Genomic DNA, 18,252 nt, shown 5'->3' on the forward strand with positions numbered 1-18,252 from the left:
GAAAACAAAAGCTTTCCAGATAAGCAAAAGTTGAGAATATTCAGTGCCACCAAACCAGCTTTACAACAAATGCTAAAGGAACTTGTAGGCAGAAAACAAGACAAGGAAAAGACCTACAAAAAATAAACCCCAAATAATTAAGAAAATGGTAATAGGACCATATGAAAGTGAAAGTGAAAGTTGCCCAGTCGTGTCCGACTCTTTGCAACCCCATGGACTATACAGTCCGTGGAATTCTCTAGGCCAGAATACTGGAGTGGGTAGCCTTTCCCTTCTCCAGGGAATCTTCCCAACCCAGAGATCCAACCCAGGTCTCCTGCACTGCAGGTGGACTCTTTACCAGCTGAGCCACAAGGGAAGCCCGTACATATCCATAATTACCTTAAATGTAAATGGATTAAATGCATCAACTAAAAGATGTAGACTGGCTGGGCAGATAAAAACATGTGCATGTAGGTACTTCCACTTAGCACATCACTCTGCTCGACCCCCCCAAACTGTATGTAATTACTTTATATTGTTAGTTTAATCATGTCCCGATTATGGCCTGCAATTGTAATTATCTTTTATTTTTTGTCTGGCTATTGATTGTGTAAACAGATAAACGTCCTTTACTATTGAAAAAAAACTGTTTAAATGAGAGACCTCTATGCTCATGACCCTTGTAAGAGAGCTGGACAATATTAAAAGTAATAATAAATGCAAATGATACTTATGAAAGCATTTTTATTTTACCTGAAATCCTGCTTTGAGCCCCCTACAAATTGAAGTTCCACCATTAGCTTCTTGAGGCAGATTTGCAGTGATATTTTCATAAACATTATCATCAGTTATTTTTGTTAGATTATTTCGGATTTCAGCAACACTGTCAAATGTAACCATCCCAACCAAGGATCCCTTTTCAATAATCTGAATCAAGAATAATTCTGCTGCTTGATTCATTCGAAAGAGACGATCTTCCTGTAAGAAAAGAAAGTGAAAATGAAGTCGCTCAGTTGTGTCTGACTCTTTGCGACCCCGTGGACTGTAGCCTACCAGGCTCTTCCCTCCATGGGATTCTCCAGGCAAGAATACTGGAGTGGGTTGCCATTTCCTTCTCCAGGGGATCTTCCCGACCCAGGGATCGAACCTGGGTCTCCTGCATTGCAGGCAGGTGCTTTAACCTCTGAGCCACCAGGGAAGCCCCTATTTGTTTTAATATCCCTGACAAATTCTTATAATTTAAACTAAAGGGATTAAATAATTCCAGTAATCACTGAATCAATTATTGTGGCATGTCTGAACAATCCCCGAGTTTCCTCCAATCTTGACAGACTGGTGAAAAGAAAGTTCATGGCCAGAGAGCATGGTAATAATTGATTACTGTATTTTAGCATTTAACTTCATTATATTAAAAAGAAATATTAAAGAAAAACTTAAAAAGTCAGTCATGTCATACTTGGGAAAGCCCTGAAAATGTATACTGTCTTCTTTAACAATAAGGAAATAATTTAAAATGCACACAAAAATGTTTGTTGCAGTGTAATTTTTGATAAGTTGAAAATCATCAAAATGTCCATTAATGAGGAGTTATTTGACTAAATTATAGTTTGTGCATATGATACAATCATTAAAATATGTCTCATGGAATCATTTTTTCCCCTGGGGAGTGTTTAAGGTATAGTAAGTAAAAAATCATATTATGAAATATTATGTAAGATAATCACATTTTTGAGAAGGAAATACAAGTGCATACACAGAAACAAAGTATTATGCTCAGTGGTGGAATCATGAGTGATTTTCATTTTTTCTTTTTGTTCAGTTATATTATTTCTTGTTTGTTAGAACTAAAAGTTAAAAGAATAAATGTCATCCATAATCCAATAACCTTAATATAAAAATTACTTTTATTTTAGTATATTATCTTCTAGTGCTTGTCCATACAAAATCATTGATTAAAATTTATTAGAATAATAAATTTTAGTTAGCTTAGTAAAACTAAACCTAAGATTAAATTATACATCTATTAGCTTAAATATCTAATTTAAAAGAGCTAAAAAAAAAAAAATCTTACTGAAGACATGCTTCCAGATTTATCAAGTACCAAACAAACTACTCGCTCTTTGGACTTGAGCAATGAAAATGTAGGTTGAGTCGGTGGATTCATTTCTGTCATGGGAGATGTATTTTGAAAGTCAGTAGAGTTCATGATTACATCCCATGTGCTTTTGCCATTGCACATTTTGTTTTGTAGGTTTGGAGCTTCCACATTGTGTGTTTTTTCTGTACAAAATTCAGTCACCTGGAAAAAAATCAATTGAAAGACAATTATACAGTAACTGATGCATTACCTCCCTTTCCAAATATACAGCTGGCTGTGTTATACATCCTTCACAGATTTTATCTCCTGCTAATTAACAATTATTTCATAATCTAACATTCTCACATCTGTTTTGCATACTTTAGTGGAGAAAAAGCAAAGTAAAATCATATGCACTGGAAAATTATTTGGTAATTTTTTTAGTTATGGGTGTCTGACTCTTTGTGACCCCATGGACTATAGCCTGCCAGAATCCTCTGTCCATGGAATTCTCCAGGCAAGAATACTGGAATGGGTAGCCATTCCCTTCTCCAGGGAATCTTTCTGACTCAGAGATCGAACCCAGGTCTTCTGCATTGCAGGCATATTCTTCACCATCTGAGTTATCAGGGAAGTCCTTGGGGGATGATGGTGGCTTACATCATCTTAACTGCTTAAGTTAACTTCTTACTTTCCCTTGTAGACTCTTGGGGAATTCAAGCTTTGAAATAAGTTTAATGGAAAAAGGGGTAGGATTTGTAGTAATTTCTAGCTGACCCCTAAGAGTAGGCTAAAGAAAATAGCCTTCTTTAATTGCCTAAGTATTTGCTATCTCTTTATAATTTATTGGAAAACTTGAAAACAAATATGTAACATTGTTACATTGTTACTCTGAATGTTACTGGCTCTGTGAACTCAGAAATAAATAATACTCCTGAAAAAGTAATGACAATGTGGGAAGAAAGAAAAGAAATGTGATGCCTCCTTAGGAAGCATCACTACGAACAAAGCTAGTGGAGGTGATAGAGTTGCAGTTGAGCTGTTTCAAATCCTAAAAGATGATGCTGTGAAAAGTGCTGCATGCAATATGCCAGCAAATTTGGAAAACTCAACAGTGGCCACAGGACTGGAAAAAGTCAGTTTTCATTCCAATCCCAAAGAAAGGCAATGCCAAAGAATGCTCAAACTACTGCACAATTGCACTCGTCTCCCACGCTAGTAAAGTAATGCTGAAAATTCTCCAAGCCAGGCTTCAGCAGTACGTGAACCATGAACTTCCAGATGTTCAAGCTGGTTTTAGAAAAGGCAGAGGAACCAGAGATCAAATTGCCAACATCCGCTGGATCATGGAAAAAGCAAGAGAGTTCCAGAAAAACATCTATTTCTGCTTTATTGACTATGCCAAAGCCTTTGACTGTGTGGATCACAATAAACTGTGGAAAATTCTGAAAGAGATGGGAATACCAGACCACCTGACCTGCCTCCTGAGAAATCTGTATGCAGATCAAGAAGCAACAGGTAGAACTGGACATGGAACAACAGACTGGTTCCAAATCGGGAAAGGAGTACGTCAAAGCTGTATATTGTCACCCTGCTTAATTATATGCAAAGTACATCATGAGAAACGCTGGGCTGGATGAGACACAAGCTAGAATCAAGATTGCTAGGAGAAATATCAATAACCTCAGATATGCAGATTGACTCCACCCTGATGGCAGAAAGTGAAGAAGAACTAAAGAGCCTCTTGATGAAAATGAAAGAGGAGAGTGAAAAAGCCTGCTTAAAACTCAACATTGAAAAAACTAAGATCATGGCATCTGTTCCCATCACTTCATGGCAAATAGATGGGGAAACAGTGAAAAGAATGGCTGACTTTTTTGGGGGGAGCTCCAAAATCGCTACAGATGGTGATTGCAGCCATAAAATTAAAAGACACTAACTCCTTGGACCAACCTAGACAGCATATTAAAAAGCAGAGACATTACTTTGCTGACAAAGGTCTGTCTAGTCAAAGCTATGGTTTTTCCAGTAGTTATGTATGTATGTGATAGCTGGACTATCAGAAAGCTGAGCGCCGAAGAATTGATGCTTTTGAATTGTGGTGTTGGAGAAGGCTCTTGAGAGTCTCTTGGACTGCAAGGAGATCCAACCTATCCATCCTAAAGGAAATCAGTCCTGAATATTCATTGGAAGGACTGATGCTGAAGCAGAAACTTCAATACTTTGGCCACCTAATGTAAAGAACTGACTCATTTGAAAAGACCCTGTTGCTGGGAAAGATTGGAGGCGGGAGGAGAAGGGGATGACAGAGGATGCGATGGTTGGATGGCATCACAGACTCGATGGACATGAGTTTGAGTAAGCTCCGGGAGTTGGTGATGGACAGGGAAGCCTGGTGTGCTGCAGTGCATTGGGTCACAAAGAGTCATACACGACTGAGCCACTGAACTGAACTGAACTGGTGAGTCATGTCCAGTAATTCTGCCAAATGATGTTCCATTACTATGCTGCTGCTGCTGCTAAGTCGCTTCAGTCGTGTCCGACTCTTCTCGACCCCATAGACGGCAGCCCACCAAGCTCCCCGTCCCTGGGATTCTCCAGGGAAGAACACTGGAGTGGGTTGCCATTTCCTTCTCCAATGCATGCAAGTGAAAAGTGAAAGTGAAGTTGCTCAGTCATGTCAGACTCTTAGCGACCCCATGGACTGCAGCCCACCAGGCTCCTCCATCCATGGGATTTTCCAGGCAAGAGTACTGCAGTGGGGTGCCATTGCCTTCTCCGTCCATTACTATAGAACCTATTAAAATCCTCCAAGTTTTGAAAATTTAGCAAGTTGGAGAAACACTGGATAAACTAGTATAGCATTAGGAGAGAATCTGTCTTACAGTAAAGCCTCAGCTTTGTGTCATTTTATTTTTTTAAATGCCCTCATATAAATCTCTGGCTATAAATTCAGGTTTAGAACTAAATTATTAAACCTGCATAACTTTTATTCAAGTTGTAAGAGTTTCTTTTCCTTCTCTTATGTTTCTGACCGATATTTCTTAGAAGGGGATATATTGGATGGAAGAAAAGTATAGTTTTCAGTCAAAGCAGTGATTTACAATCATCTTGATGTTATGAAATGCATATGAAACATGACTCCTTTTACTACTGTCACTGCCTTTATTTGTGACCTTCAGGTCTCTTGTCTGCCTGTTTTCATGTCCTTCCAATTGGTCTGCCTACCTCCACTATCTCACTCCCTTTTATTTTTCACAGACAGAAGAATTGTCCTGAAGGAATTAGCTGGTTACATTACAAGCCTGAGGTTGATAAAATAAAAATCTGAACACCTTAGGTTTGTAGCTTCCAATTTTGTGTTTCAGTCTCATTCCATGTTTCTTCCTTACCGTGTATATTTTGCTTATAGGACACTGAACTTTCTCCTGTTCTTTAGAGTATGCCAGAAACTTTTATGAGGTTCTCACTAATACAAATGGAAAAAGAGAACAGGGAATTTGTGCAAATTATAGAAAGGTACCCCTTTCTCAAGTTCTTTTTATTTCTATCCAGTAGTCATGTATGGATGTGAGAGTTGGACCATAAAGAAGGCTGCTGCTGCTGCTAAGTCGCTTCAGTTGTGTCTGACTCTGTGTGACCCCATAGACGGCAGTCCACCAGGCTCTGCCGTCCCTGGGATTCTCCAGGCAAGAACACTGGAGTGGGTTGCCATTTCCTTCTCCAATGCATGAAAGTGAAAAGTGAAAGTGAAGTCACTCAGTTGTGTCCGACCCTCAGTGACCCCATGGACTGCAGCCTTCCAGGCTCCTCTGTCCATGGGATTTTCCAGGCAAGAATACTGGAGTGGGGTGCCATTATAGACAGCATATTAAAAAGTAGAGCCATTACTTTGCCAACAAAGGTCCATCTAGTCAAGGCTATGGTTTTTCCAGTAGTCATGTATGGATGTGAGAGTTGGACTATAAAGAAGGCTGAGTGCCAAAGAATTGATGCTTTTGAACTGTGGTGTTGGAGAACATTCTTGAGAGTCACTTGGACAGCAAGGAGATTAAAGTGGTCAATCCTAAAGGAAACCAACCCTGAATATTCATTGGAAGGACTGATGCTGATGCTGATGCTGAAGCGCCAGTACTTTGGCCACCTGATACGAAGGACTGACTCACTGAAAAAGACCCTGATGCTGGGAAAGATTGAAGGCAGGAGGTGAAGGGGGCAACAGCAGATGAGATGGTTGGATGGCATCATTGAGTCAATGAACATGAGTTTGAGCAAAATCTGGGAGGTGGTGAAGGACAGGGAAGCCTGGCGTGCTGCAGTTCATGGGGTTGCAAAGAGTTGGGCATGTCTTAGTGACTGAACAACAACAATAACTTTAAAATTGTTCTAATAAATATTAAAATTTTAGTGACCATGCTGCAGATAATTTGGGCAGTGCTCAACTTGTGCAGTCATGTGTGGCATCCGTGTATTTTTCCATCTTTGTTTTTGTAAACCTGTTTCTTTGCCTAGAATACACTTCCTCTTCCTGCTTTAGCAAGTTCATACTAATTTTTTTTCCAAATCCCAACTCAAAGCTCATTTCTTTTAGAATCTGTTTTCTGACCTCTAGTTTGAGACATTTTCTGTACTCACACAATACTTGGTTTCTATTTCTTCCTACTTTGTATTCTTATTTATTTTTCTTATATCTACCAGCCTCACTAAATTGAGTTCCTCAAAAACAGTTCTTTTTAATTATTTGTGTATTTTTTCTGCTCCTAATACAGTGCTGGACATGAAGTGGGAATAATGAAGTTTAAAGGAAGAAAATCATGGACTTGAATATTCATTATTTCAGAGCGTATTTCTCCTGGGTCTGAGCTTATGCCTTGGGTACAGTCATACAATGTATTTAGTCTATGTGATAATAATTAGAAGGTATGTATTTAGTCTATGTTATAATAATTAGAAGGTAGTGTTATGCACAAGATATTATAGTTAAAGTACAGTATTTATCTCTGAGCCATATCTTATATAAATTGCCCTCCATATTTCAGCTACATGATTTTCCTTCTTCATTATTATTTATTTTATGATAGGCAGCATCAGTTATCTCTTAATAGGCAGATGCTTTCAGAATTTATAATTTGGTACAGACAGTATATGTTCCAATTATCTTCTTGTGTCACATGATCTAATATCTATTTGGATGCTGAATTCTTTGGCTACCTTTGTGGATCTATTTGCAGCAGGTTAAAGTGAGATTTCTAGACTCATGCTTCAGATATTCCCAGGAGGGAGCTTTATTAGGCTGGAAAACAATTTTTACTTAAAAATCTTACTGGATTCATTTAGGAGTTTTAGAAGAATTTATCAAGTCTATATTTTTACTCAAGTCTTTCATTATTAATGCCCTAGACTTCAAAGCAATTTTAAAGCTTACTGGAAATGATAGGCTTTTACAAACCTCTACCCATAAAGTCTATGTTACTAGTAATTTGGTACATGAAAATTTGCTTCTTTTAATTGTTAGTTTACTATCTAGAAATAGTATTCTTTATTTTGATTTGATGTTTTTGAAAACTTTCATATGTTTCATATTTAAAAGTCTATTTTTAATGTTTGGAAACTTTCATTGAGTTAACTATAATATGCTTACATTAATTAAGCTGAATTTATCCAGGGAAAGAGACAATTTCCTATTATCCAAATATTTTATAATTTTAAAAAATTAAAAAAATTAAGTTTACTTTGTACTCACCTTGTGCTAAGCACTGTTGTCATACTTTATTTATATTAGCTCTTATAAAACTAACAACAATAATACTGTAAAGTATTTTTAAATTCCCATTTAAAAAACTAGAGAATTAAATTTCAGATTAAGCAGTTTGTTGTTCTGTAGAGACAGAGCCATTTATGTGTTCACAATATCATTTTGCCCAGTATAGTGTGCTTTAGTATGAACGTAATGGAAAGCAGAGACTGTCAGTACTTTCTGAAGCTACAGAATGATTTGCTTTGGAAACGTAGTATGAATAACACTTAGAAGAAATAATTAAGGTTGTAGTTCTAGACAATACAGAAGTCAAATTAGGGAAGGGATGCTATAAGAAATTCTGTGATACCAATGAGGAGGGTACAGTTTTACCTCTGAAGAAAAAAAGACAGGTTAGTAATAAAGTATGGGATAATTTCCAGATATATTCTGACAGGACTGGTGACACAAGACTGGATAAAATGACTGTTAGTTAACTGTCTTAGTAATTTTCCTTACTTCTATTGGTATGTATAATTTCACAGTAGAAAATTCAGCTTCCCTAATTAATTTTTTCCAAAGGCTTCCTTTGTAAGACTAGAAAAAGGAGGTACTTACAGAATGGAGACTTTGCATAAACATGATGGACTCCCTTGCAGTCTGGGATTTTTCTGGGATGAATGTACATTTTGCCTCATACAGCCCTGTCTGTGAGTCACGTCTGCATGGCCTTGTTATACAGCTGCCTCCCTGGCATTTGACAATCACATTAGTACCAGTAATATGAGTTGAACATCTATGGTGAAAGAATTAGATTACATTTATATATGAAGGCCAGAGAAATTATAAATAGATATTAACATCCTAAAATCATTCCCTCAGTGATAATTGCTATGGACCATGTACCAAATTCCATTTTGACAAAAGTAGGCACAGTGTCATACCCCTACTCACCATCAACTTCAACAAGAACAATGATGTTAATTCATATGTATTAATATTCACCATTCATTAAAGTGATCAACATATCTATTAGCTCCTTGTGACTTTGAGCTAAAGATGATGATTCTTCACAGGGATGTTGTGAACATTAATTGAGTTAAAAGATACAGAGGAGTTGCTTCCCAGCGGGGAGGGGAGAGTCAACATTATGCTTAAAACCCTCTTTCCTACTCATGGTACACATATACATATATACTTGCACACATGTGTGTGTGTCTGTATAAAGAGCCTCTTGATGAAATTGAAAGAGGAGAGTGAAAAAAGTTGGCTTAAAGCTCAACATTCAGAAAACTAAGATCATGGCATCTGGTCTCATCACTCCATGGCAAGTAGATGGGGAAACAATGGAAACAGTAAGAGACTTTATTTCTTTGGGGTCCAAAATCACTGCAGATGGTGACTGCAGCCATGAAATTAAAAGACCCTTACTCCTTGGAAGAAAAGCTATGACCAACCTAGAGAACATATTCAAAAGCAGAGGTATTTCTTTGCTGACAAAGGTCCATCTACTCAAAGCTATGGTTTTTCCAGTAGTCATGTATGGATGTGAGAGTTGGACTATAAAGAAAGCTGAGCTCTGAAGAGTTGATGCTTTTGAACTGTGGTGTTGGAGAAGACTCTTGAGAGTCCCTTGGACTGTAAGGAGATCAAACCAGTTAATCCTAAAGGAAATCAGTCCTGAATATTCATTGGAAGGACTGATGCTGAAGCTGAAACTCCTATACTTTGGCCACCTGATGCGAAGAACTGATTCATTTGAAAAGACCCTGATGCTGGGAAAGATTGAAGGTGGGAGGAGACGGGGACAACAGAGGATGAGATGGTTGGATGGCATCACCGACTTGATGGACATGAGTTTGAGTAAGCTCTGGGAGTTGGTGATGGACAGGGAATTCTGGCGTGATGCTGTCCATGGGGTTGCGAAGAGTCGGACACAACCGATCTGAACTGATATTGCTGTATGTGTTGTGCTGTGCTTAGTCGTTCAGTTGTGTCTGACTCTTTGCAACCCTGTGGCCTGTAGCCCTCCAGGCTCTTCTGTCCATGAGATTCTCCAGGCAAGACTACTGGAGTGGGTTGCCATACCCTCCTCCAAGGGGTCTTCCTAACCCAGGGATTGAACCCTGTCTCCCGCATTGCAGGCAGATTCTTTACTATCTGAGCCACCAGGTAAGCCCAGGAATATTGGAGTGGGTAGCCTATCCCTTTTCCAGGGGGTCTTTCTGATCCAGGAATCGAACCAGAGTCTTATGCATTACAGGCAGATTCTTTACCAGCTGAGCTACCAGAGAAGCCCATATTGCTAAATAGATGTATACATATATACATAGATGTATATATCATACATAAAAAACCATGTGTGGTTTTTGTGTTTACATTTTACATTTTATTGAGCTAGACTGAATTAAGAAATAAAAATAAACCCTGTATAGAAATGCTTGTGTGTTCAAACCTTTTGGTCTTTATAAGTAAGAGAATTGTCAAATCCCTGGCAGAGAATGAGGTGGAGTAGGGTATGGGTAAAAGATTCTAAAGAGTTCTTGTTTATTTGCAGGATTTATCCCATTCTGTGTTAATATTAAACTTCATTCCATTAATCCATTTAAATAAATTTGTTTGTATTTCAAGGATTAAAAGAAATGATTAGTCATATTTTCCCAGAAGGTTTGCTCTAGAGTAAGCCTGAAAATTAAACTTACACTGCCTCCAACAAAGTGCCTGGCTCACAGTAGGAACTCAGTGTTATTTTCAATACTTGTTTTTACTATATATCTTTATGACTGATAAGGAACCTGATTTATTTTTCATTAACTTTTAAAAAGTAGTTGTTTGATAGATTCTTTGTTTAATTTTTACTTTATGCCATGTACAAGGCTAGGAGATTAAAAAAATCAGTCCTCAAGGATCTTAAAGTCTAGTGGAGAAAATAAAATGATACAGAAAATTATTGCCCACTGTGAGAGAAGTACCCTCAAGGATTAAATGGCAACCCACTCCAGTATTCTTGCCTAGAAAATTCCATGGACAGAGGAGCCTGGTGGACTGCAGTCCATGGAGTCACAAAGAGACACGAATGAGTGCCTGAGCGCACACACACACACACACACACACGCAGGTGAGAGCAGCCCGTGCATGTTGCTTTGGGAACAGCCTCAAGGATATCACAAATGGAGGGAGAGGAAAGACACTTGGGGGAAAGCATTTAATTTGAGACTGGAAGGATTAACAAGCATTATCTGAATACGGGAGGTGGTGCTGGGAGGGGTTGTTGCGTGAGAAGAGGAGAGAGTGTTTCCTGGGTTGAAACCCTAGTCTCTGTGAAAGATTCTAGCAGCTTAGTAGACATAAAGCGAACAATACAAAGGCATTTTTCTACCACACCTCTTTTCTCTAATATGTTTTTTTATTCCAAAGCAGTTTTAATTACACTAATTTCTGTTGTTCTTTAATACTCATTAACTATTCCATGTATTTGATAGTTTTAATTTAAATATCTCATCTATTCATAAATAAGAGCTAAGTCTACCTATTCTTTAAAAAATCAAAAATTTCACGTATTTTTAAGAAAAGTACTTCTTTTCTTTAAGCTCAAGATTAAATGAAAAATAAAATATACTTAACATGAGACTCTAACAGTTTAAATGATTTCAGTGAAACAGATTGACCTTAAAAAGCTTTGAACCACATGGAATAAAAGATTGGGTAGGAACTTGAGCTCTAATTCTCAGATATCTTAAGGTTTAGATTACAACCTTTTTCTTTCTCTGTCCTCTGCTGCTGCTGCTGCTAAGTCGCTTCAGTCGTGTCCGACTCTGTGTGACCCCACAGATGGCAGCCCACCAGGCCCCGCCATCCCTGGGATTCTCCAGGCAAGAACACTGGAGTGGGTTGCCATTTCCTCCTCCAATGCATGAAAGTGAAAAGTGAAAGTGAAGTCGCTCAGTCGTGTCCGACTCTTAGCGACCCCATGGACTGCAGCCTACCAGGCTCCTCTGTCCATGGGATTTTCCAGGCAAGAGTACTGGAGTGGGTTGCCATTGCCTTCTCCAACTCTTTCCTCTGAGAACAACATATTTTTAATACAACCCCATGAATATTGAAATTATTCCCAAATTTTGATTGATCGTGCTTCCAAAATGTAATACTCAGAAATTGTTAGATATATAATGGGGCAGGTTGAATATTGCAGTTGAGTGTGTGAGCACTCAACCACAGAGATAGTCTTTGTTTGCTTAGTATAGAAAATTAAAAATTCATAAGTGAAAACATTTGAAAACAGATTTATTCAATAGAATGATACCTTGTTGCTTCAATAGTGTTCCTTCTGGAGATATAGAATGGCTGGTCCCCGTTATACTCATCAAATATTCCCCATCGGAGATGGGCCCACTCATGGACAAATGCTCTGCCTATGAGAGAATATTGCCGCTTTAAAATTTATGTTTACAACAGAAGTATCCCTGCTTTTTGAAAATTCATTATACACCACTTCATTTTTATGAAAGACCCACCTCAGTACCTGTTTTCACTAACAGAAAGAAATTTGAAGAGGATTTTGCTTTTATGAAAAAAGGCGAAAAGCAAAGGTAGCATTAGGCATTTGTTTTGCAGCCAACTGTTTTACGGACAGCATACACCCAGAGCAGGAAAAGTGGCAGCACCAAGCTCCTTCCCTAGCAACTGTGCTTGGCATCAAGCCTCATAGATTTAAAATGTGTCTGTGAGCAATCTGTGATTCATCTCAACATATTTTGTGTATCTGTTAGCAAGATGTGTCCTAAGGTAATTGCTTCTTGTACATCATTCTGACTTATGATAGAAACACTTCTTTTGAATAATGAGGGAAACTTGTATATAAATAGAGTTTCCTTATATTTTAAGTCTCCCTTCTCCACATCATCAATCTAACTGAGTCAAGGAAATCTAGAAATTGACAACTTTCATTAGACCAAAGAAGTTAAATCAGTTAGTATCAGTAAATGGCTAACTTTATTATTAAACACACGTACAAAAAGAAATGTAGTTAGGTTGAACATAACTAGTAACTTTCTGAACAAAAATATTAATACTTATTTTTTCCTTTAAAAATTAAAAAAATACCATCAATCACAGTGTTATATTAAAATAACAGTGAAAGTGTTAAAATTAAATATTAAATGTTATATTAAAATAACAGTGAAAATAAAAACAGAAGTATGAAATAAATATCCTTACCTCGGGACCCATAGATAGGCAAATTATTAGTCAGCAAGAAGTTTGGAGTAAAATGTATATATTGTCCTTTTTCTCCACATCTTCCATATTGAAGTGTATAGGGATCATCTCCATGTTTTAGATAAGGATTAGCAACTATGACTTCTGCCTAAAAGGCAGAATAAACAAACCAAAACAGATCTCATGAGCAATAGAAACAAGGAATTTTCGTCTAAATTTAGAACATTAATATTACTAAATTAAATTCTAAAGTAGTCATTAATAATTACTCAAAATTATGAGCATTAATTTCTAAAAATCACAGCAAGAAGAAACAATTTAGGAGCTAGATAAAATACCCTACCTGGTCATATGATTCTTGTTTTGGCATTAAGTACTCAGATTTTGACTTCCACGTCATTGGAATTAAAATGCTTACATTCCTGAAATAAACTCTTCGTTTGGTGGCATGAAACAGGTAAGTAGAAGCTTCAGTTACCATTTCCTGACAAAATTAAAAGTACCTTGTAGTGGCAGTTTCACAATGAAATGAATGTGAAAGTGTACAAACAAGCAAGAAGAAGCTGATCTAAGCCCATCTCCCCAAATATTTTAGCAAAGACTAACTGAAAAGTAGGTTACATTTTACCATATCTATCTAGTCTGTAAACTCTCATTTTTATATACCTAGAAATCAGTTCTTTAATTTTTACCTGTCCAGGTCTGCATTCAACATGAGTTGGAGCAGGGAGTGAGGGTGCTAGGTGAGATATAAAGGTGATTAAGACTGGGAGTCTGTTAGCAAGTTGCTTCTTGAATTGGACAGAGGTGCTTAAAACTGGGTTGGGAGTTAAAAGTTTGGTTGATTTTATGCTGTTGTTAATTGAAAAAACAATTTGCTAGATTTGGTTTGAGTTATCTTCTCATATGGAATGTGTTCATAAAAAGCAAAGTTTTACTAGGCAATAATTTTCTAAGAATACGTAAGTCATTGGCTTCAAGTTCTAGTTTTGCTACTTAATGTATGACGTACAAATCACTTAACTCCTCTCAATTTATACAACAAGGGTAATTAATAATCTGTATTGTGTGGGCTTTCCAGGTACTGCTGGTGGTAACCTGTGTGCCAATGCAGGAGACATAAGGGACGTGGGTTTGATCCCTGGGTTGGGAAGATCCCCTGGAGGAGGTCCTGGCAACCCACTCCAGTGTTCTTGCCTGGAGAATCCCGTGGACAGAAGAGCCTGGTGGGCTACAGTCTATGGGGTCACAAAAAGTCAGACACAACTGAAATGAGTGAGCATGCATGCATGCATTGTTGACCACCTTATAGGGATATTGAGATACAAAGAAAATAGTATATATTAAGAGTACTATATATAGAATATTGTACTGATTAGCCCAAAGAAAATTAGGAAATGAGTCAACCTTAAAAATATATTTTCTTTGTGATCAGATACCTAAGAATTTCAAAATTTTCAGAGCTAAACAAATATGAAAACTGAAAAAATTGAAAAAATGTATAAGATAATGAACCTCAAGGGCTTTAAATAAGGTTAGTTTTTTAAACATTATAAAAGTAACTTCATAAAGTTTCAAAATTATTCTCTAATAGCTTGAAGATCTTTCTTTTAGCTTAATGAGTTGAAAATATTAGTAGTTTGGCCTTTTAATAATTCATTAAGGGAGTGACTAAGGCTATTAATATATGATACATAATACTTAAACTAAGCAGATATTAACCTTGACAGTTTAGATATATGCTAAATAAATGATGAATATTATCAAAGGAATTTTGGAAAATTATAACTCTATGTGAATGTGCGTATCTGCCTAGGCAACATGAGTTGAAATACTTAACAAAATAAAGATAAGTGGATAATAAGCTTTTCTCTTACCTTTATGTTTTGAATGAGTTTTTCATCTTCTGGCACACTAGGGTTAATTGCAATGACAATGCCATCATATCCATTGTTAATCAAATTTACCATTGAACTTTTCATTCCAGGCAGGAGGTGCAAAGTTAGGAACAGAATGACAGTCAGACGAGGCACCATTTTTGCGCATGTTACAATAAACCTATTGGAAATGTAAGGAGAGTATTTATGTATCTGTATAAGTCAGAGATTTGACTATAGCCCCAAATTTGCATAAAAGTATTACAAAATATCTTGATGAACTTCCTTATTCTAAAGAATTCTTCAATTGTTAAGTAGTAACAGGGATTATACTGGACATTTATTGCACTTTCTAAGACAACTAAGGTGTTAAATACTCAATGAACTGAGGAATTCTTTTAGATTATGTGGTTAGTCATCATCCTCATCATGGTGGTCATTCATTGTCTTCATTGTTATCATCATCAAATAGTTTTAGATATTTTACAGTCCTGTGATCTGTGGTCTGTGAAAAGCTGAGGAACTGAAATGCAAAGCACCAGGAAATAGCAGATGAATAAGTCATGTTTAAAAAACAAAGCAAAGATGAATAAAGGAACTAGAGCAGGAGTGGCAGTGAATTATCAAAATCCTAATTCACTGCCACTCCTACTCTAATTCTTTTATTTATTTTTGTTTTGGTTTCTAAACAAGACTTTTTCATCTGTTATTTCCTGTTGCTTTGCGTTTCAGTTCCTCATGCTTTCACAGAGCACTTTTCTGCAAACAGAACCCAGGACTGTAAAATATCTATTTTATGATGGGAGTCATATAAGCACAGTGGTTGCAGACAGCTATGTGTCAAGAGGGAAGTGGGTTTTTCCCCCTACTTTCTGTGATGACTACTTGGATATTTCAGTTTTCAAATAGCACTGAATGCTTTAAATCCTTGTATAACTTGGACAGTTAATATGCTTCAATTATATTTCTTTTTTGGATTGAACACAAATCTTCCAATATTCTGTTAGCTTAAAATAGTTGTATACATGGCATTGTGAGCTGGCTTTAGAGTCAGATGAATCTAAACCTGACCCTTGCCTTGGTCATTTAACAGTCATGTGATTCTTTTTAAAAATTGAGGTAAAGGAACTTCCCTGGTGGTCCAATGGTTAAGATCCACCTTCAATGCAGGGACACAAGTTAGATCCCTTGTCAGGTAACTAAGATCCCACATGCCACAGAACAGCTAAGTCTGCATGCTGCAACTACTGAAGCTCGTGTGCTCTGGAGCCTGTGCCACAGCTGGAGAGTCTGTGCAGTAACAAAAGATCCCGCATGCCACAACTGAGACCTGATGCAGCCAATTAAATAGGCAGATTAAAAAATTGAGATTTAGTTGGTGTAAAGTATTTGGGCTTCCCTTGTGGCTCAGCTAGTAAAGAATCTGCCCATAATGCAGGAGACCTGGATTCGATCGCTGGGTTGGGAAGATCCCCTGGAGAAGGGAAAGGCTACCCACTCCAGTATTTGGGCCTGGAGAATTCCAAGTCCATGGGGTCGCAAAGAGTTGGACACGACTAAGCAACTTTCACTTACTTGCTCACTTACTGGTGTAAAATATAAGTTTCAGGTGCACAACAAAATGATTCACAGTTTTTAAAGATTATATTATACTTATAAAATATTGGCTATATTCCCTGTGTTGTGCAATATACTTGTAGCTTATTTTATACATTTTGTAGTTTGTAGCTCTTAGTCCCCTACCATTATCTTGCCTGACCCTGCTTCCTTCTTTCCACCAGTGACCACTAGTTCTGTACATCTGTGAGTCTGTTTCTTTTTTGTTGTATTTGCTAGTTTGTTGTATTCTTTATGTTTTACTTATAAATGAAACCATACATCATTTGTCTTTCTCTGTCTGGCTTATTTCACTTAGCATAATGCCCTGTTGGTCGGTCCATGCTGTCACAAATGGCAAGATTTCATTTTTTCTTTTATGGCTGAGTAATAGTCCATTATATGTATACCACATCTTTATCTATTCATCTGTTCATGGGCCTTTAAATTGCTCCTGTATCTTGGCTATTGTAAATAATGCAATAATGAACATAGGGATGCATACGTCTTTTCTATCTCATGGTTTTCCTTTCTTTGAATAAATACCTAGGACTGGAATTGTTAAATCATGTGGTAGTTCTATTTTTTTTTTTTTTTTAACTTTTGAGGAATCTCTATACTGTTTTCCATAGTGGCCAATCAGTGTTCTTCCTGCTTTTTAAAGAGTACAGAAATGAGTAAAACACAGGCACTGCCTTTAAAGAACTTGCAAATTTGAGATTTGAACTCAGGTCATCCACTTTCAGAATCTATGTTTTTAAAGTGTATGTAACATACATAACTTCTCAAAGGATGAATCAGTGAGTATCAGCCTAGAAAATTACTTTGAAAGCAGTTTCTTTTTGTTTCTATTGCAGACTAGTACTTGAAGTATAAGAGTAAAAAGAACGGGGACTGCTATGAATATTGCTATAAATCAATTTAACTTTTATCTTTTTTTCAATTTTAGGTTGAATAATGGAATTTTCAAAAGACTTTTGCCATGAAAACTTAGAATTAAGTACAAGTCTTTCAGAATTTATTCACTTTTTGATTATTTTAAGGACAGAAAACCTTTCAATAAGCAATTCTTAAACTGTATTTGAAATTGAAATGGTCAACAGAGGTAAAAAATCATATTGTCATAAAAATTCCAAAAACTTAATCTCTAAGTTTCTTTTGATGATCTTTATTAAAACTTATTTCTTTATTCTTTCCCTGTTGCCTCTTCTCCTGAAAGATATTTGTCTGGATGCCCCAGAAGTGTTGAGATAATAGCAGATTATTTTTTATATATATTACCTTTCAAAGAGTTACATAAAATGAATTAAAAGCAAATGCTAGATATGAACAAGGAAATGTTAAGAGTTCTCCTATGGGTGTGTTGCACCGATTCAGAGGTGTTATGAACCGCACCCACTCATGCTACTGTCCGATCATACTTAGATGTCACAGTTAATTCCTGTAGAGATTATACTGGATTTTACCAACTGTTACATAAACTTTAAACTGATGAATACAGTGAATTGTTAGCTTAGTCTCCTTGTAGATGCTGCCTTAAAATTTTATTGGCCCTTCCTTTTTCTTTGTTTGTTTTATACCATCACTTCTGGAATGTTATTTTATTTGCTACCAACATTCATGCTCTGCGTTCATGACTATTCTCTTCATTATTTTATTTTACAAATCTGTTCATTCATTCATTTATTCAACAAACTTAATGGACACTTGCCATGTATCAGGCATTCTGCTAGTGTATTAAGCTATAATCATTATCTTCTTCAAGG

The 18,252-nt window shown here is 36.8% G+C and overlaps 2 protein-coding genes and 1 non-coding gene across 4 annotated transcripts in view; 1 reads left to right on the plus strand and 2 right to left on the minus strand.

Annotated features, from left to right (window-relative positions):
* The window catches only part of LOC109556104 (calcium-activated chloride channel regulator 1), a 32,609-nt gene extending 17,533 nt beyond the window's left edge, over positions 1 to 15,076 (minus strand). For both annotated transcript variants that reach the window (XM_070786173.1, XM_019957158.2), the window contains exons 1-7: positions 14,891 to 15,076; positions 13,357 to 13,497; positions 13,014 to 13,161; positions 12,100 to 12,208; positions 8,415 to 8,592; positions 2,054 to 2,281; positions 736 to 960 (exon numbers count right to left, since the gene is read on the minus strand). In XM_070786173.1, coding sequence (XP_070642274.1) covers positions 736 to 960; positions 2,054 to 2,281; positions 8,415 to 8,592; positions 12,100 to 12,208; positions 13,014 to 13,161; positions 13,357 to 13,497; positions 14,891 to 15,049 — 1,188 coding nt within the window. In that variant the 5' untranslated portion in view covers positions 15,050 to 15,076. The remainder of the gene's footprint in view (positions 1 to 735; positions 961 to 2,053; positions 2,282 to 8,414; positions 8,593 to 12,099; positions 12,209 to 13,013; positions 13,162 to 13,356; positions 13,498 to 14,890) is intronic.
* Positions 1 to 18,252, plus strand: part of ODF2L (outer dense fiber of sperm tails 2 like) — a 402,314-nt gene that overhangs the window by 58,753 nt on the left and 325,309 nt on the right. The window lies entirely within an intron of this gene.
* On the minus strand, positions 1,109 to 1,180 carry TRNAC-GCA (transfer RNA cysteine (anticodon GCA)). The gene has a single exon. It is a non-coding gene; the product is annotated as a tRNA-Cys (tRNA).

Source organism: Bos indicus, chromosome 3 (genome assembly GCF_029378745.1).
Source record: "Bos indicus isolate NIAB-ARS_2022 breed Sahiwal x Tharparkar chromosome 3, NIAB-ARS_B.indTharparkar_mat_pri_1.0, whole genome shotgun sequence".
Taxonomy (NCBI): Eukaryota; Metazoa; Chordata; class Mammalia; order Artiodactyla; family Bovidae; genus Bos; species Bos indicus.